We start from the raw sequence: 20,540 nt of genomic DNA, 5'->3' as shown, positions 1-20,540 counted from the left end.
TATTCTAGTTTTTAACAAGCACACTGGCTTCAAACACAAGACAATCAGGTTTGTCTTTAAAAATGATGAACATATAATTTGCCTCCCACTTGTCTTGAAAGGTCCAGTTTTCTGTCTTTTGTTTGGCCATTTTTCATTAGGAGTTTACTTCAAGAGTTTGGGAACAGGTTGAAGATGCTAATGAAGTAAACAGAGGAAGTGTGGGCAATTTGTGGGCTGACAGCAGCCGCAACACATTTGCAAAGCATTCTGGGATTTGTAGTATTTCTTGTGCTATATTGGGGTGGCAGCCAGCGGGCCAGCTCTAATACTTATTTGATATGATCTTGTGGGCAAAATCTAATTACGTATAACACAGTCCAAATTTGCCCCATGGGCCTGGGCCTGACGTGTGTTCTCAATGATTTGGTAAATCCCCCTCCTCTCCCCGGTTGATGAAACATACCAGTCAAACATCCATCCATTTTCTGGGCCGCTGTCAGGTTCACCAATCAGACATTCATTAAAAAGGACAAAAAAGAAAGCAAAGACACCAGTTCAAGTCTCGCGAGGAGAGAGGAGAGGAACTGTCTCGTACAATTCACCACTGCACTCTCAGATTATCCTCTCCTCAGCACCTCTATTTATTTGGTTTTAAGACGCCCCTTATTTACATGGATGTTACAAAAAGGAGACGACAAGCAAAACAGTTTGAAACAAGGTGTACATGTTTGTTCATGTGCGTGTGCACGTATTGAAGATTGCTGAATACATGTGTGGTCATCATTTCTTTAACAGGCAGCAGTTCTAAAAGTTCTGATGATTAGATATTTTTGTTCTTGCTATCTCCTGCTAGGAGGCTGCCACGTTATCTAGAGCAGAGCAAAGCTTTTCTTTATTGGAAGCAGATGTAGGATAATTATGATCACAATTATTCCTACAGCCACTTATCCTCACATGGGTCGCAGGAGTGCTGGAGCCTATTCCAGCTGTCATCGGGCAGGAGGTGGGGTACACCCTGAACTGGTTGCCAACCAATTGAGCATATGGAAATCACACCAAGGGGCAATTTACAGTCTCCAGTTAATGCATGTTTTTGGAATGTGGGAGGAAACTGGAGGTGTCCGGAAAAAACCTCCGCAGGCACGGTGAGAACATGCAAACTCCACACAGGCGTGGCCGGGATCCCAACCCTGAACCTCAGAATTGTGAGGGCAACGCTTCTAACCAGGTGTGCTACTGTGGTGTCACCAGTCACCCTGGAAAAAAAATTATACAGAATTTCTATAGAAATCTATAGAATTCTATACTGAACATAGAGCAACACAGTGGGCAGCACAGTGTGTTATTTATAAGACGTGGATTCTGTTGAAGGAATTGTCCAGTTAGACCCTTTTTTCTTCCCATCATTTTCATTTCATTTTCATTGTTGTGTGGACTTGCGGTGCCTGTACCAGTGAAGATACGTTTATGCTAGGGAGCTTGTTTTTTAAGCGGCATTTTATACGGTTACAAGCAACAGCAGTACTTGCACTCAGTAGCAGATCGCTTGCACGAATCGTAATATACCTTGCTGCCAAAGTAGGTTGATCTGTGGGTTTACGACACCGAGTCGTATATCAGTTCCGGGGCGGGATTTCCAAGTGCTTGGACAAGCAAACATGGAGGTTGTTTTCGGCTTTCCCATCACTTGGCCAGTCTGTTTTGTCCAATTATTTCAACGTCTCTATTAAATGCGATATGTCAATGAGACAATTTATCAAGTAAGTCAAATTTTTATACTACTTTCTGAATTTGAATGAGCGAATATCCCTGACCACCTGAGGCGTCTGTCGTGAGTGGTGTTACATCTGCTGCAGGGAGGCTAGCCAGCTAGCTAGCCAGCCGCCATTTCTCTCGATAGATGTTTTGCAGTGATGTCACACCCAACACGTGTTTTTTGTTTACAATGCCATCTCGGACGGCAAGACTGTCTACATATCATGGCAGATTCGTCATCATCAGACCTAAACTCGACAATTTTATCAGATATTGCACAACAGTTGGACAGTTATCACAAACAACGACATGCAGAAAAGACAAGCAATCAGTGTCCATCCTTATCGCATACCTTTACATAATTTTACTAGTTTTATTGATTTCGTTTGCAAGCCAGATCTACATTGTATTGACATTGACGGCTACACATCTTGCGATTGTTGCGGGGTGGAGCTCATCAAGATCAAATGTCCGCACTGCAAGAAAGACCAGATTCTTGACGAGGCAGCTTATGACTCTCAGTTTTGTCTGGAAGGAAGGGAAGGTGTTTGGCTACCCCGACCACGGCAACCCGTCCCTGTTTGGCCTCTGTAATTGCAAACAAAGGCTACTGTACCCAATATTAACATTGGTTTTCTCAGGTGTTCAAATACTTATTTTCAGCTGTATCACACAAATAAATTGTTGAGAAATCATACATTTTGATTTCTGGATTTTTCTTTTTAGATTGTCTCTCCACAGTGGACTTGCACCTACGATGAAAATTCCAGAGCCCTCCATGATTTCTAAGTGGGAGAGCTTACAATATAGCAGAGCGTTAAAATACTCATTTTCTCCGTTGTAGCAAGATCATAACATGGTGTCAGAGTGACGGTAGTATAACATCCCACTCACGGAGGGGAAAAAAAACCAAACAAACGAAGATGGATTGACCATGATGGAGGCGTTCGGTCTTCCAACCACGAGGATGAATTTTCCATTATCATTAATGGGACATTATCCATCGCAAACCTGGAAAGCAAAGTTTTACTGTGGGTGTTATTTGGCATCTTGACAGCCTACAGACCCGTGTAAGGATATGTAACAAGTGTGGAGGTTACCACAGTAAATTAGCTGAATGCTCAGCAAAAGGTAAACCATGCCTGAAGTCTCAGACCCCTTTTTCTGTCCGTTCTTAAAACCATCAGCCACACAGTGGAAAAACTATGATGAAAAGGCCGTAACACGCTTTTGAGCAAATCAACATTCACAAAATGATCACTAAAAAACGCGAGTTGTATTGTAGTCTTGGTATTGTGTCGTGAACAAAATCGTGTGACTCATGACGTCATGTGAAAAGCATCTATTGGGAGGGAGCGCCTGTGTGTCCTTCGCCATGGGGAATGCGCTCGAGAGCGGTGAGTCCGGCATGTTTTCGCCTTTGGGCGGCTTTCATGGTTTGTCTCTTTGGATTGGTCACAAACGTTGAATGTGCACCTAGCTAGCGTAGCCCACTACCTCGTGGCACCAGCATAACTGTAGGTACTTGACAAACTGACCGTTCATTGCACTGCGCAATGGATCTGGCCGTGCTTATATGAGAAACTATCTGCAGTAAGATGTGCGTCACTATTATGTACAAGGCTTGATTATGTCACCAAAACACACAGAAGCTGATAATGTAGTCCACGTTTCCGTCTACAATTTACATTTTGGATTATTTAAATCGCTAGAGTTGTTTAACTTTTTATTCAAAACTTTTCGCCGTCGGTAAGGATGTTTTTTTTTCTAGTCTGTCTGTGTGTGTCAGTGTTACATAAAGATGGGGGCCAAAGCAGTGTGTATTGAAAGAAATGTGGAAGAAGAGGGAGTTGTGCCATTGTGTTGGATTGACGCGTCAGAAGAAATCTTGTACTGGCCAAAGTTAAACGAGCGAACTGCTTTGAAGAAGAAACAGAATCCAGTAAAGGGTGACAAATGGTGGGAGTTAAAACTCCTTAAAATAAAGTTCAAATCAGGTATTGATATATATATATAATTTTTTTTAAAGGGCTGATGCTGCTTAGTGAGATAAAGGACACAATCAAGCATCAAGACCACAGGGCAGCACAAGAATAGAACATCGACATTCTACAGATAAAATGTTACGTTTCATTCACAAATGTCCTTTTCTCTAGCTAAAACCAATTTTACAAACTTGAATATTTTTTTCCTTCCGGTGAGCTATGATGAATGTGACGACTACGATATAACTACTGTGGAGGGTGAAAATGTACCTAAAGCTGAGGATGTCCAGAAGCGGAAGATCAAGAAGAGAACCTTTGAAGATTGTACAACAAGTTTTTATCCTCCCTCTCTCACATCAAAGTTGTCCTTTAGTGTTTGTATATTAATTTAAATGTTGTTTTTTGCATTGAAGGGAGTCTGGAGGAATTGTCAGAAGATGAGGAAAGCACATCACATAAGTGTCAACCTCTGCTCCAGATTCTAAGTTTGTGATTAACTTGGTCTTGGTTATGTAATATTTATGTGGGAATTCCCCATGTTTTGTGAAGTACATTGAAGGTAGAACATGTGTAATTAAAAATTTGGTACTTACATTAATATATTCACTTATTTTGCAGGCAAAGCTACCTTAGAAAATCTTCCGACGAAAAAATATTTTCATCTTGAGAGTGGTACGCAATTTTATTAGATGGAATCTTGCTACTCAACCAAATCTATTTTAAATATCCTGACACACTGGCCTCCACCATTGAGGATATATATTCCGTCTAATTAAGGGAGCAGGCTGTGCCGGTTGCATTTATAATTAATCCAAATTGTCTGTTCTTTTTTCAGCTAACACAAGTGGTTATGGTACCCGCCCAAAATTCCTTGGGGCAGAATAAGATAGTTAAAAGTGACCTGTAAGTTATTTTTCCCAGTTGTGCAAAGAGAAATCGTAATTGGCATGTTTTATTTAAATCTCTCAGTGCATGCATATCGACAGTGTCATTCAGTGATGTAATATTTTTTATATAAATGTATCATTTGGGATGTTTTGTTTTAATTTTCACTGAAAATGATAATTTTTCAAAGAGTCCAGGAATTCAATGAATTGATGTCATGACTATATTGAATTTTCAGTGATGTGATATTGCAGGTCATGGTTTATTTTCTTTACAGCTCCAAAAACCTCCAGAACACCTGAAGTGGAGGATTCGGAAAGTGTTGCCAGTCCTCTAATTGCCCTGCAAGACCATTAAAGTAAATACATGTTCTGTTTAAAGCACTTTATAAGAAGAAATCCGTCCCAAAAAGCACAATAAAAAAACATTCCTACTCTGATATTCTGTTTTATTCATAATGTTTTAGGCAGTGGAACAGGTGGTTCACCGTCACCATGAAGAACCCTGAGACATTCAAAATCAAAACATCTACCATCAACCTCAACCCATCTACCACCAACCATAAGCCTCTGCCATTCCTCCAAAGAGAGCTGGTCCATGTAAGAAGCAAGTAAGCCAAATGTCTACGAATAACTCGTCTTAAGACAATTTTTTTCGCATTTTTTCTTTTGCATTGTGTGTTGTTGTTCAGGGTTCCAAAAAAAAAAGTGCTGATGCTGCTTAAGGGACACCGTCAGGCATCAAGACCATAAGGCAGCACAAGAAGAGGACATCGACATTGTACAGAAAAAATCTCTGGCCGACTTCATTGTCCTTGAACAGAAGGTGACAGAAGACCCTTCGGCAGAACTGGAATGATTAAAATTGGAAAAATTTGATGACTCTAATTTTACCAACAAACTGCCAATTTTGCCTTGCTCTTTTTGTTTTGCAGAAATTCCAAATGTTGAAAGTTGGATGGGTAAGCCTCAAATATCAAATGGATCCTGAAGAGGTAATTGAATATTATATATTTTGTACAGAATGTCATTTTTTTTTTTTTTACCAGTAATATGCAGTTGAGAATCAGGTGAAGATTTCGTACTTGTTTTAACTTTCAAACAATATTGAATTTATTAATATAATTGAAAGTATTTGCAGACTTCTGAATAATGAGGTCATGTCAAGGATGAATTTTCAACGCAAGAGAGTAAAGTTCGGATTTCGGGTTACCGGAACATATCAGATTTTAGAAGGTAAACAACATACCATAATTTCTCGTGTATAATCCGTCCTGAAGTAGAATCTGCACGCCTAAAGTTGACCTAAAAAATCCGGAAAACTCTTCTACCAATGTACAATGTGAACCACTAATTTGCTACTACCCATATGCTCAAAATATTGGGAATTATCTGTATTTCTATTTTGCTAGGTTTTTACTTTGATTATTTGTACTTGGATTGATTTAAAAAAAATGTCTATACAACAATCATTAATTGAAACAAAATCATGTGACTCATGACGTCACGTGAAAAGCATCTATTGGGAGGGAGCGCCTGTGTGTCCTTCGCCATGGGGAATGCGCTAGATCACACAAATAATATATCTCAGGACAGGCCACAGGACACGCTTGTCCTGGTCCCTGTAATTGTTAGAACCCTCAACCAACTAAAATAAATGCTCAACGATGGCATAATATTTTAATAGTATTAAAATGTGTCCATTATGCCCGCAATACATGGTTTTAGCTCACATTGTTTTGATAGCCACCTCAACCCATTCAGGTCTCTTTGTTTTGGACTGCCGCGCTGGTTCGGGGTTGGCCGCGACATCGGCAGGAGTGATCGACACATTTCTTTTAAAAGCAGCTGCACAACTAGCCATTGTAGTTGACATTTTTTGTCTTAGTTTACGTTGAAGCAAACTCACGGGGAGTCATTTCTGATGGTGCAGTAGCAACAAATATGTTAAGCCAATGAACATAAAATGACAAGCTCCCGTGAGGAGGTCATAGTTCAGGTTGGTAGCGCACAGTACTGTACTATACAGTGAAGAAAATAAGTATTTGAACACCCTGCTATATTGCAAGTTCTCCCACCTAGAAATCATGGAGGGTTCGGGAATTTTTATGGTAGGTGCATGTCCACTGTGAGAGAGATAATCTAAAAAGAAAAATCCAGAAATCACAATGTATGATTTCTTAACGGTTTATTTGTGTGATACAGCTGCAAATAAGTATTTGAACACCTGAGAAAACCAATGTGAATATTTGGTACAGTAGCCTTTGTTTGCAATTACAGAGGTCAAATGTTTCCTGTAGTTGTTCACCAGGTTTGCACACATCGCAGGTGGGATTTTGGCCCACTCCTCAACACAGATCTTCTCTAGATCAGACAGGATTCTGGGCTGTCGCTGAGAAACATAGAGTTTCAGCTCCCTCCAAAGATTTTCTATTTGAATTAGGTCTGGAGACTGGCTAGGCCACGCCAGAACCTTACGGAACCACTCCTTGGTTTTCCTGGCTGTGTGCTTCGGGTCATTGTCATGTTGAAAGACCCAGCCATGCTCTGACTGACGGAAAGAGGTTGTTCCCCAAAATCTCACAATACATGGATGCAGTCATGCTCCTTTGATTTCTGCAGAGCCCTCCATGATTTCTAAGTGGGAGAACTTGCAATATAGTATGGTGTTCAAATACTTATTTTCTTCATTGTATATAAATGTGTAACATAAGGCATCAAATATCATATTGAAATGTGTACAGTATGTACACTGTATATGACTATACAATGTGATTGTATTTTTTATTTTTCATCCATACCATAATGTGCTCTAATTTACTTTTTGAAAATATTTTTGGGAAAAATTTGCGCATTAATGTATGAGAAATTACAGTACTTCAAATTCTCTTTCTATAAACAAAATATGGATTCTTCCATTTGATAGATTCCTAACTGATAGTTATAGTGTTTGCCGGATGTAATAACCAAGTCTCTTAATAATAAATATAAATAATTAATTTAAGTACAATAATTAATTTAAGTAATTTTGAACTCAGAATGTGTTTTGAGAAACCACGAGGGGACCCTGAGAAATTAGTCGCGTCATGGCTGAAATATGCGCCTAACAGATGCGGTGGCAGTACATGGTTCAAGTTCACGTAGTGGAATATTATATTTTATTTTGTTAGTAACATAATTTAAGGAAAAGGTTCTTTGTTCTAAATGACAGAAAAAAGTCATTTGTTCTCAACGTCAAACATACATGTTTTACTGTGGGCCGTATAACCTAATTGTTTGTAATTGTCTGTAGTTTTATTGAAAAACAGTCTGGTTTCACACTGCATAGTAAAGGTTTCAATCTATAATGTTTTAATGGCTCAATTTCCATGTAGCATGGCAAAGTTTTTTCTGTGTTCTAAGGCAACGCTGATTATATGTGGGACTGTCACGTTAATGCAAATTACCAATACAATGTAAAAGCAATGTTGTTTCAGTTCTTGAGAACAGTTCTATTGAACTTTCTTCAGAACAGAGTTCTATAGAACTTGGGTCCTAAAGTTCTGTTGAATTTCTATAGCATTTCTATGGAACCTTTCTTTAGAAATGTTCTATAGAATATTTTTAGGAGGGCAAACAATACATACAAAGCCCACACAATATTGATTTACAATGATGGAACATTTCCATCATTTTGTGAAAATATGTGCAAAATGAATTCTTGCACTTAATGTTAAGGTTGCTGTTTAGCTTTTTTTGGGGGAGGGTCACCTTTGAATTGTATTTTTTAATCTTTGTTTAAAGAAGGATATATATAATACAAACTGGATAACTTGAAAATAAAAGAGATGCACACATTTTGACCATATTTAAAATGTCATTTTTGTCATATGTCAAGTTAGGAAGTGTGTGGTCCAGTGTGGACCCCTGTTCGCATTTGCGGAAATTTGGGTGCCTATAGCATTTAAAATGTCTATCCCTAGCATATGACACGATAACCTGATTTTGGAATCTGGATAATTGTTTTACAGCCTTTTGAGGAGAAAAAACAAAAACCAAATACAGTCAATAAATGGTGTATCCTACCAACATAACCACTAAAAAAGACAGCAAGCAGTAAAAAAGTTTGAAATAGACATTTTTATTTGAGAAGCTGAGAGTGTATAGTTGTTAATGCTTAGAATACATTTTTAAATGCAAAATTAGCAGACAAAGACATGGAGCATCTGGAAATTTAAAAAAAACATTGAAAAATTGCCAACAAATACTACATTCAAGACAGATGATTGAAAGTTCAACTAAGTAAGTGCTTGATTTACAATCGAAAGGGTGAAAGGGATCGTACTTGAATTACATTGGTTTTCTACTTAAGACTCATCCACTTCCAATTTAGCAACCAACGATGGGATTGACATCGAAACCTTAGATTCTGCCTTGTAGACAACAGAAAGCATTTTAGCTTCATATGGTACTTTAACACTCGTAGCTCACTTTCTTTAGTCAGTCATTTTGTTAACAATTTCCACATCTCCCCAGCTTTGTTTAGAATTACAGAGTATACATTCTAACATTTCTCTCTTCTATTATTCTGAATGTAAGACAAAAGTAAGCAAGAGTAAGGTTTACTAAACAGAATAGCAAATAAAGTTTGATTAAAACAAAACAAAGGACTCTTGTGTGAAAGGTCCAAGTACAGTGAAAATACTGTATTAAGCCGATAGAAATAATACATCAAATTAAAACATTATTCCATTGCATATTTGATTGAGTGTGCATACGTGTTATAAACAGATGTAATAGTTTATCATTGTACAGCATGTGGTGGCCACCTCACAGCATGTCACATTTTTTCAGGTCTGATACTTCCAAGGCCACCAGCAGTAATGTGTGATTGTGTAACTGCAGTCGACTTGTGTTTTGATAGGTCATTCTCATGATGACACATGCGAAACGTGCATTGCAGAGAGGTGAGGTGGTAGCAGCCACACATGCAGTGCATGACCCTGGAAAGCACAAGCTAGAGTTTGCATTTCCATTTCAAATAAGAAAACTTTACAGCGTTGAGAATAACGCAGAAGCACAACATGACAAATACTGGCACAGTACAAGGTTGCTGTCAAGAGTGATTTACTGCAGGTACAATATTTTTCCCAACGATTTGTGTGCCAATGCCTACGATAATGTGTCCAACAGAACTCACCTGACTAGGAAAAGAAAATTATTGAGATAATCCTGTTTGGATAACTACGATAGTAACATTCAACCTTCCCTAAGCTCTACACCCCTTGAAACATTTTATTCTACTTTTTTGCATTCAAATCACATTGGAAAATTAATACTAGCCAATGACATGGAACTTTCCGTTTCAGTGACCATTACAGCGTTTATAAAACAAAATCCTACTAAATTTAAACTAAAATCAACTTGTAGTCCTTTTGTGTTAATGTGAAGCAACAATTAATTCCAATAGAAATAGTTCAATCCCTTTCATCAAGTAAGACATCATGACAGACTGACATCTTACCCTTCTACTATAAATGAATCCCTATACATAGAAAAATAAAAACACAAGTAAAGCTTATGTGCTGATGGCGACAAATTTCAAGGCACAAATTACCAGGTTAAAACTGCAGGCAATCAAAAATGTGACAGCATTTTTTGTCAAGTAACATTAACGCACAAACAAACCCCACTGTAAGTCACTGACAGCTTCCAGGACCTAATTCATCTTCGGCAGTTTTCCTTTAAATTCACCCTCTAACATTCTAATGTGTTGGAAATGTTATCTTGCTATATATACAACAAAATATTGCTTCTATTAGTCTTAAAAAACCTTCACAGGCTTTATTTGTTGTGACTACCTGCTCTATCCCAGTCTAACAGTGTGTAATACTTGTTCCTAGTTATGTTGTGAATGCTAGTGCAGCTGGACATAGAGGAATGTTTGGTTTCCTTCTCTGCCTCTTACACTTTGATATAATGAAGGGGCTTTTTGTCTAAGGTTCTGTAAGGGGTGTCAACTTGTAGGAGTTGTACCTTTTCCTCTCTTTGCAGAGACTTTTCTTTCTATTTGTAATAAAAACCCACAAAGACAACATTCCTTCATGACTTATGGTGTCAGAAAAAGATTTGCCAAAACACTGAGAAAAGTCAAATGCTGATATCCGAACAACTGCAGCATCAAGGTCTGGGACAATGGACGTAAAACCACTTAATAATTAACTGACCAATTCTTAAGCTATTGGGGATTGGTAATAATCGATTAGTTTCATCTTTCTGAATTTTGTCAATTTTATGGAGTTGATTGTTGATGAATCGTGTTAAATAAATAATGCAACACTTAGCTGCAACTACTTTGGGGGTTAAAAAGTGTAGCTAATAGTGGCCTGCAAAGGGGTGGAACAAGGAGGAGGTGGCCCTGGGCATTGTGAGCATTCAGTGAGGGGCTCTCACAAGCTGTGATTGCAACTTTCCACGCAGGTTATGAAGAGACAATCAAGTGAATTTATCCGGGCTGTGATGCTTACATTTTCTGGATAGGCTACAGGTTACGTCTCTGGACTTGACATGACTTCCAGAACCAGTACATTATTTTTATGTTTTGTAATGTTGCTTCAGGAAGGGCATCTGGCATAAAAACTGTGCCAAACAAATATAAGAGTTCATCTGAGATGTTACCATGTGGCGAACCCTACCAGCACAAGCCGAAAGAAACTTTCTTAATGTACAATTAATGTGAAGAGGTTTCATTGGGATAGACTGTATTGTCTCGGTATTTTTCTTTGTTGTTAGTTTAAAAGGCTTCAATGTAAGTAAGTAAGTTTCTTTCGGCTTGTCCCTTTCGGGGTCGCCACAGCGTGTCATCTCAGATGAACGCACATATGTTTGGTACAATTTTTACGCCGGATGCCCTTCCTGACACAACCCTTCTCAGGGATCATTGTGAAATCCTTTTCAGTCTATATTAAAGTCCTAAATTTTGTTTTGCTAAATGATTATCTTATCTTAAAACAGTGGTAAAAGTGTCATGTGTCAGGCTGAAGCCTGACATGATACATTGTAAGACATGTTAAATGGAATTTTTTTCTTACCGGCGAGTTATTGCTGACTGAATTTGAAACAAAGGAATAGGTTCCGACAAAACTTTTCCAATTGGAATCATGAATAAAAAGGGGGAGGGAACTTAAATTTCATTATCATTGTCATTAGTCAGTCACCGTTAAATTAGAATTTACAGTCCATAGCAATTGGTCCACTTCCCTTCGCCTGTTTGAATATCCTTTTAGAGTAAGTACATATTAAATACGGCTCTAATCAATTTTGAAGAGGTAGGATGCTGGAGGCCCCGTAGCTCAGTGGTTAGAGCACTGGTTTGATAAACCAGGGGTTGTGGGTTCATATCCCACTGGGGCCTCCTCTCCCTGAGTAGGGTTGCGTCAGAAAGAGCATCCGGCGTAAAAATTGTGCCAAACATATATGTGCGTTCGTCTGAGATGACATGCTGTGGGACAAGCCAAAAGAAACTTACTAGGATGCTGACAACATGCTAGCAGGCACTGGTGTGACATGCTAAACAAAATGGAACCACAATTAATGACCTGGTGGCCCTGGTCACAGTGGCTCTCCTGCTATTGTGGATGATGTGTTTGATATGAAAAGTGAAGAAACATGCGGGCTCATGCTCCCACATGTGGATAAAACTACTCAAGCTAAAGCTATTGACACAATGCTAAAAATCTGTACAATACTTAAATACTGTATATACAGAAATAAACAAACAGGGGATGACTGTACATTAATATTGAGCTTTTCCAAGTGGGCAATTAAGTAACATTTTATGTCATAATCTGAAACATTAACACAAAAAGGCAACAATAAACTGAATCTGATGGCGGTGCTCAGTTGCAACATATTTCACATTCTTGGACTCATTGGCCATATTCAAGGAAGCCTGGAATTTCCACAGTAATTTAGAACTCAGACCAAGGGAGCTTATGGTTGCATTATTAAAGAAAAGCTGTAATGCTGCTTCACCTATTCAATGACTGGATGTAAGCTTGTGTTTTGATTGGACTGAATCAATCCCGCCCAGTGACCATATGACATTGTACCAAACAGCGTATGATCAGAATGTAATAGTAACTGCTTTGTGGGTTGGTAGCCCTGAGTATCCAACTCAGGCTGGGCGCTCAAACCGGTTAAGGTGGGGAATAACATCTCCCTCTGCCCCCAACACATCTTCTCACACCACTGCTTCCCATGTCCATTTATGGTACTGTTGAGGCTTTTAACAAACAATGTTCCATGTACAGTATTCATGGTGTTTAGATTTACTGTTCATCTTGTGTTTTATTTTTTTAATTTTTCTCAGTGGCACTCATGCTGCACACACACACACACTCACACTATCATAGTGTCGTAGTAAATAGCACTGCCTTTCATACAGATGGTGCATTTTGATTCCCGGGCATTTCCCCAAACTCCGTTCCACCGGAGCTCTGAAGTGCCAGTTGTAACCCCACATGAATTGGAGGCTTGCGTCAGAAAAGCATTCCAAAATCAAAATACATATCCAGTGTAAACTGAACTAAAATGTATATATCAAAGAGAACTAACGTTATGAAAACGTTGCAACAAAGCTCACTGTATGTTTCTATTTTCTGCTTTTCACCTAAAGCTGTTTTGCAAGAGCACAAATACTGAAGGTCCATTCAAAGCATCAGCATTATTTTCAAATTAAACCAGACCATGTTTGTTTTTTTTTTCTTTTTTTTTTTTTTTTTTGTCTTTGAGACTTTGCGCTTGCTGGGTCATGATATCATTTAGCTCAAAAGAGATCAATCATAAACAGTACATTTAAATTGGCGGTTACAATGCGAGTATTGGGTAAATGGTCTCAGTGATAGGCTTGAATTAGACTGTTACGTCTAATACCCAAACTGTCTCAAAGCCTAAATTAAGAATATTTTTCATACTCTACTAGTTGTATGGGCATGAGATGTGTGCCGTTTCCAATGTGCCTTCAAACTTAACATTAGCTCTTAGTCTCCTTACTCAATGGCTAAGGAAGTCAATACTAGCTTTGACTGTGCGCCCGGTGGACACATCGACTGCCATTGCCCGAATCTCGGTGTCACCAAACTGCATGAGCGTCTGGATCTCGCGGCGTGGGGCCGTGCTTTCTGTGCCACTAACATCCAACCGAAGCGACCCGCACTTCTTGACGCCAGACTCACTGATGAAGCCCACGCTCTCCTTCTCGGTACAGTAAACGTGGATGACGATGACCTGCTGCGAGGGCTTGGCTGGTGTGTAGCTACGTTTGACCATCTCACCGAGCGCTACTGACTGGTCAGCGGCGATGAATGTGTCAAAGACGTCAGTGCACCAGCACGTTCCGTCCTTCACTAGGAGCTTCTCTGGTGGATGCTTGCCTTCGACAAAGCGATTAAGGACACCGACACCATAGGTAAGGGGGGAGCGGCGGACTTTGATGATGCTGGGATCCAAACCAAACAGCACTGCCCCCTTCAGGATAGTGAGGCCTACATCGTGGGGGATGATAATGCGACTACGGCCCTGAAGCATGTTCTGCACAGCTTGCTGTAGCAGAGCTGATTCGGCGAAACCTCCCACGAGGAAAAGGAACTTGATGTCGCTCACCTCAGGTTTCTCAAAGAGCTCATCTGAAGTGGATCACAAAATCAAATAATTTTATTACTACAGTTTTTTCAATCCATCCACATACAATGTTTATGTTCCGTGAGGTCCTTTGGGTAGTAACATTACATATAGCGTATCTTGCCGAACTGCCATGTCCCTTTTATGTTATGTCCGAGCTGAAAAGTTGTTGTTCTTTTTTTTGCGTCATTGTGATGTGATGGATAAGAAAAAAATTGATTACAAATCTAAAAAAAAAACTGATAAAAAAAAGCATGTTACTGCAGGGCAGCATGGTGAGTCAGCTGGAAACCATTGGCCTCACAGTTCCGAGGTCCTGTGGTTGATACCGGACCCGCCTGTGTGGAGTTTGCATGTTCTCCTCGTGTCTGCGTGGGTTTCCTCCGGGCACTCCGGTTTCCTCCCACGTCCCAAAAAACATTAATTGGACACTCTAAATTGCCCCTAGGTGAGATTGTGATTGTGACTGTTGTCTGTCACAATGTGCCCTGCAATTGGCTGGAAACCAGTTCAGGGTGTACCATGCCTCCCGCCCGTTGACAGCTGGGATAGGCTCCAGCACGCCCTGCAACCCTTGTGAGGATAAGCGGCAAAGAAAATGGATGAATGCATGTTACTGCATCAATGTATTGACAAAACAATTACATCTGGATGGCCTGAATATAAGATGATGTGATTTGCTACACACATATTTTGTCCTTATTGCTACGACTACTGCAATTATGACTAAAACTATGACTTGTCTTATAAGTTATCTGTTAACAAAGCATAAAAATAGTAAAGGGGGAAGAAGCACATTTGAAGAAACAATCAACGCACAAACATGCAGCAGAATTACATTTGTTTCGAACAAGATACGGTGCGATGTGTGTGATTGACGTATATCTTACTGAGGTGCTGAATTATATGGTCAATGGTGGGCTTGAAAAGAGAATTCATTGCATCGGGACTCATCCTCAGCATCCCTTGTGATGACCATTTAACAAAGTCCACACTAGAGAGAAAGGAGTTCATCATCACTGAACAATAGTTATCCACAGTATTAAATGATAAACAGTACATAACATTACAGTCTGAAAAGTACCAGAAAACATTACATACAATGATGCCGTCAGAAGAGAATGGTCTACATAATGACCATTTGCATTTCTCTCCAATTAATGTTAGAACATTGAGTTAACTTGTATTACCAGTATCTATAAAGTGACTACAGTACTGGATAAGATTTTCAAGCAATGGAAATGATATACAGTGCATTCTCTAACCCTAATTCAAAATACTGTACAGTAATCAGCTACAATGTTATATCTCAATCAAGCACACTCTAATAAGAGCCAATCCAAGAGTTGTATCAGTCACTGCTTTTACAAAGACAACAATGCTCGCTTTGACACTGCAAAAAGGTCTTAATTTAGCATTTTAGCAATTTTATGATTTATGCTCTTCATTGATGTTAGCAAAGCAAAGCAAATTTATTTGTATAGTGCATTTCATACACAAGGTAACTCAATGCGCTTTACATGATTAAAAACATTCAAATGCATAAATAAAAACATAAAAAAAGCACAATTAACAGTTTTTATGGCAAGAAATATAACTGAAAAGTGGAAATACTCTAAAATGCATGAGAAAAAGAACGAGTTTTTAATTTGAATTTGAAAACATACACTTGAGGCAGATGCCATCTCACTTGGCAACTTGTTTAATTTTTTTGCAGCATAATAGCCAAATGCTGCTTCACCACATTTGCTTTGGACTCTTCACTCCATTATTAGACCTGAGTCAGTTGATCTCAGAGCCCTACTAGGTTTGTATTCCATTAGCCTTTCTTTCATGTATTCAGGACCTAAACCTTTTACTGATCTATTGACCAGTAGCAGAACTTGAAAATGTATTCTAAAACTGACTGAAAGCCAATGTAAAGACTTTATAATCAGAGTTATGGACCTCCGGTACGGGGCAGACCCAAACACAGGACTTCCAACCAAAGGCATGATGTTCAGTGGGCTTTATTATAAACTAAAGTTGTGCATGACAACACAGTCCAAGGAGGCAGGATCCAAAAAACAAGAAACATGATCCAATAACTATTAGAAAACTAAAGAGCATAACAAAAATGTGACTGGACTATAATGGTGCAGTAACCCAGGATACGGTAAAGCATACTCAACGAACTGGCAAATGCCACGACAAAACTCCAACTTAAATACATGGTTTAAACACAGTGCCTCATGGGAAACAGCTGTGACCGACGAAAGGTGTCATAGATTAAACCGCTCAGAGCGTTGGCCAGGCCACGCCCTTCTTGGTCGTGGTCCAGCCTTGCACATGACAAAACCCCTCCTCAAGGCGTGGATCCAAATGCGACAAAAAACGAAAAACAGAACAAAAAATATGATCATGGGATGGTGAAAGGGGGACCAGAGGAGGGCACCAACCCCACAACCAGTCAGTCTGGTGGCCGTCCATGTGAACACCTTTATGCCTGAACATTGTGTTTGTTATTGTCAATCCGTGATGAGCACAGAAGTTCAATAATAGAAAACCACTCGAGTTCTGATCGGGGGGGCATTCTTCCCAATCTTCTTCCAGGTCTCATTGTCATTGCCCATGTGGGCATCGAAGTCCCCCAGCAGAATGATGGAGTCACCAGAGCGCTCTAAGGACTCCAAATAGGGTGGGTACTCTGCACTGCTGTTTGGTGCATCAGCACAAACAACAGTCAGGACCTGTCCCCCTACCTGCAGGATGAGGGAGGCTCCCCTCTAAACCACTGGGGTAAACCCCAACGTATAGGCCCTGAGCCCGGGGGGTAATAAGTATACCCACACCTGCTTGGCGTCTCTCTCCGTGGGCAACTCCAGAGTGGAACAGAGTCCAACCCCACTCAAGAGGAGTGGTGCTAGAGCCCAAGTAGAGCGTAGAGGCGAGTCCAACTAGTCGGAACTTCTTGACAACACACACCAACTTGGGCTCCTTCCCTGCCAATGAGGTGACATTCCATGTCCCGAGAGCCAGGGATCGGATCACCAAGGTCCCCGCTTTTGGCCACCACCCAGCACATATTGCACCCGACCCCTGCGGCCCCTCTCACAGGTGGTGAGCCAATGGGTAAGGGGGACTCATATTACCCTTTTGGCACTGTGCCCGGCCGAGCTCCATCGGTGCAGGCCCGACCACCAGGGACTCGCCTTCGAGCCACACCTCCAGGCCTGGCTCCAGAGGGGGCCCCCGGTGACCCGCATCCGGGCAAGGGAAACCAAGATTCGATTTTTGTCTACATCATAGGGTTTTTGGAGTCATACTTTGTCTGGTTCCTCACCTCGGACCTGTTTGCCGTGGGTGACCCTACCAGAGGCATGAAGCCCCAGACATCTTAGCTCCTAGGACCATCGAGACACACAAACCCCTCCACCACGAAAAGGTGACAGGTCAAGGAGGGGATAAATTTAAGTCTTCCTCATAATCCCAAAAATCTGAATCCAAAACAATATGCGGTGGTGAGCAGGTAATGGTTGGGACGTAGTCATGGCACACGAGCGGTGCAGGTGGCAAGGTAGGAGAGGATGACATAATGGAGCCCACCCAGATAGGAGATGCTTGATATTCAGGGAGGCGGCGTCCCTTTCAACATGCCTGGCGACGCCGAGTCTTCCCTGCTGGGTCCCGTTCTGGCCAGTTCATTCTATCATGGACCTCCGGTACAGGGGCGGGCCCAAATGCAGGACTCCCAAGCAAAGGCATGATGTTCAGTGGGCTTTATTATAAACTAAAGTTGTGCACGACAACAATGTCCAAGAAGGCAGGATCCAAAAAACAAGAAACAAGATCCGATAACTATGAGCCAACTAAAGAGCATAACAAAAGCATGATTGGACTATAATGGCGCAGTGGCGGAGTAACCCAGGATGCGGTAAAGCATACTCAACGAACTGGAAAATAGCAATGACAAAACCAACTTAAATACATGGTCTCATCACAGCGGCTCATGTGAAACAGCTGTGACCTACGACAGGTGTCATAGATGAAACCACTCAGAGCGGTGGCCGGGCCCCGCCCTTCTTGGCCTTGGTCCAGCCTGGCACATGACAGTTATATGCTCTGACCGCTTTGTTCAGGTCACAACCCGAGCTGCAGCATTCTGAATGAGCTGTATCTGTTTAATGCTTTAATGCCTTTTGTGGAGCCCAGTCAGAAGATAATAGTCAAGTCTACTTGAGATAAAATAATGGATGAGCTTCTCCTGGTCTGCTTGACACATGCAAGCCTTCACTCTCGATGTGTTCTTCAGATGGTAAAAGGCAGTTTTATTACGTAATTGATTTGATATGATTGTTGAAGGTCAGGTCAGAATCAGAACACCGAGGTTTCTGACTTGGTCTTTGCTTGTTAAAGATAGTGAGTGCAGGTATTTACGAACAATAGTTCTTTTTTCTTTATTGCCAAAAACAATTATGTCTGTTTTGTTGTGGTTTAGTTGAAGGAAATTTTGACTCACCCAGTTATGTATCTGTTTTAGACAGTGGCAAAACACCTCAATTGAGCTAAAGTCCTCTGGAGACACTGCTACATATAACTGTGTCATCTGCATAGCTATGATAGTCAAAACTAAAGTTCTGGAACATCAGACCCAAGGGTAGCATATATAGGCTGAACAAGAGGCGTTCAAGTACTGACTCTTGAAGGACCCAATATGTAATTGGCATTTTTTGAGAATGAGCACATCCAATGGTTACAAAGTAGTCCTTTCCTCCAGGTAGGACTGTTCCATTTAGTCTTACCCAGGTTTCCAACCTGTTTAGCAGTATATTGTGATCTACGGTATCAAAAGCAAGCACTGAGATTCGACAAGACCAAAATTGACACCTTTACTGAGTCAGTATTCAATCTTATATCATTTAGCACTTTGATAAGAGCAGATTATGTACTGTGATAAATTTGGAAACCTGCTTAAAATTTGTAAAAAAACAAAACAGAAAAAAGGCCATTTAAATTCAAGAAATTGCTGAGTTGATTAAAAATAACTTCCTCAACAATCTTGGCTATGAAAGGGAGATTAGAGATGTGTCTATATTTTACTAATACAGAAGTGACCAGTCCTCTGATTTTTAGAAGAGACTTAACAGCAGCTATTCTAACAGCTTTTGGAAATTCGCCTGACAGAAGTGATTATTTGTTGCAAATCAGCTAGCACTGATTTCACAATAGTTTGAAACAGTTAGATGGTATGGAGTCAAGACAGCTTGTTGCTGGTTTCAGCTGCTGAGCAGTTTTCTCTACTGTTTTTTGGTCAACTGTATCAAATTCTGACATGCTAATACATCTTTCCCTGGTTGGCTTGAGATGTAGTACCGTTTTGCTGATTTGTGCTGATACAGTATTTAACCTGATGGATTGTGTTTTTTCACAATAACAAACTCATCGCATTTATCAGCTGTTTTCAAGTTCTGGAGCTATCTGATTCAGGGGGTTGTGAGCTTGTCAACCACAACAAACAGAGTGTGAGTATTGTTGAGGTTCTTACTAATGATTACACAAAAGTGTTGCGTTCTAGCCGTGACTAATTCTTGGTTAAAATTACAAAGACAGTCCTTTGAGGTCATAGTCAATTAGGAGTTTAGGTTTTCTCCACTTGTTACAGTATAGAACAGTGTTGGACCTGGAATGTTTCATACAAAAATGTGATTCACTGTAATTGGAATCCGAATCAGATTGAATGGCCAAGTATGTAACAGCACACAATGAATTTGTCTCCGGCAGTCGGTGCCGCCCAGATACAACATTCATATTGAGTACTGAGAAGAACAAGAAACTAACTAGAATGAAGAACAATAGACATTCAATTAAAAGGGAAGTATTTGTTATAAGAGTCAAAGTTGTGCAAAGATGCAGTCTTCTTGCAGTTAGAGCAGTTAGTGTATCACCCTCCCCCTCCACATTACGTTAATCTTATACAGAGTGCCCTTTCATGTTCGCTTATTTAGTTTAATTAAACTTCCATGATTACCCAGGTTAAGGAGTTGATATGATAATGAAACCCTGTTGTCAAAAATGAAGAGGGATTTTGCAGTAATTGTGTTGGATTAATTCCAAGCAATATTATTCAACCAGTTGGCCTTTGCTTCAGGAATCCATTATGAACAAAAAGTTACAAAAAACATTTCCATCACATTGAAAGATAAATAAACCTTTTATAGTTCAACAGGCCGAAATGAAAAGAAAAATCTAATTCCACTCATATACTTAATAGAAAATATTAGCACAGATCAGGGGT

At 40.1% G+C, this 20,540-nt stretch overlaps 1 protein-coding gene, 1 long non-coding RNA gene and 1 other non-coding gene across 21 annotated transcripts in view; 2 read left to right on the top strand and 1 right to left on the bottom strand.

Moving 5' to 3' along the window:
• Positions 1–1,609: 1,609 nt before the first annotated feature.
• LOC133510129 (uncharacterized) overlaps positions 1,610–20,540 on the top strand; it is a 116,824-nt gene continuing 97,893 nt past the window's right edge. For 11 of the 16 annotated variants that reach the window (XR_009797516.1, XR_009797514.1, XR_009797518.1 and 8 more), the window contains exons 1-9: positions 1,618–1,742; positions 3,767–4,046; positions 4,136–4,207; positions 4,341–4,394; positions 4,558–4,625; positions 4,885–4,965; positions 5,074–5,206; positions 5,299–5,432; positions 5,542–5,601. This is a non-coding gene — a long non-coding RNA (uncharacterized LOC133510129). Of the gene's footprint in view, positions 1,743–3,508; positions 3,697–3,766; positions 4,047–4,135; positions 4,208–4,340; positions 4,395–4,557; positions 4,626–4,884; positions 4,966–5,073; positions 5,218–5,298; positions 5,433–5,541; positions 5,602–6,370; positions 8,605–13,853; positions 14,055–14,119; positions 14,259–20,540 lie in introns of those variants that run through there. The other 5 variants (XR_009797510.1, XR_009797512.1, XR_009797509.1 and 2 more) reach the window with 5 other exon arrangements.
• The window catches only part of hspa12a (heat shock protein 12A), a 90,473-nt gene continuing 78,639 nt past the window's right edge, over positions 8,707–20,540 (bottom strand). For all 4 annotated transcript variants that reach the window (XM_061837840.1, XM_061837841.1, XM_061837843.1 and 1 more), the window contains 2 exons: positions 15,157–15,260; positions 8,707–14,271 (listed from right to left, as the gene is read on the bottom strand). In XM_061837840.1, coding sequence (XP_061693824.1) covers positions 13,640–14,271; positions 15,157–15,260 — 736 coding nt within the window. In that variant the 3' untranslated portion in view covers positions 8,707–13,639. The remainder of the gene's footprint in view (positions 14,272–15,156; positions 15,261–20,540) is intronic.
• On the top strand, positions 11,927–11,999 carry trnai-gau (transfer RNA isoleucine (anticodon GAU)). The gene has a single exon. It is a non-coding gene; the product is annotated as a tRNA-Ile (tRNA).

Source organism: Syngnathoides biaculeatus, chromosome 12, assembly GCF_019802595.1.
Source record: "Syngnathoides biaculeatus isolate LvHL_M chromosome 12, ASM1980259v1, whole genome shotgun sequence".
Taxonomy (NCBI): domain Eukaryota; kingdom Metazoa; phylum Chordata; class Actinopteri; order Syngnathiformes; family Syngnathidae; genus Syngnathoides; species Syngnathoides biaculeatus.
Note: the sequence above shows the minus strand (reverse complement) of the source record. Positions and strands in the feature narration are given on the sequence as shown.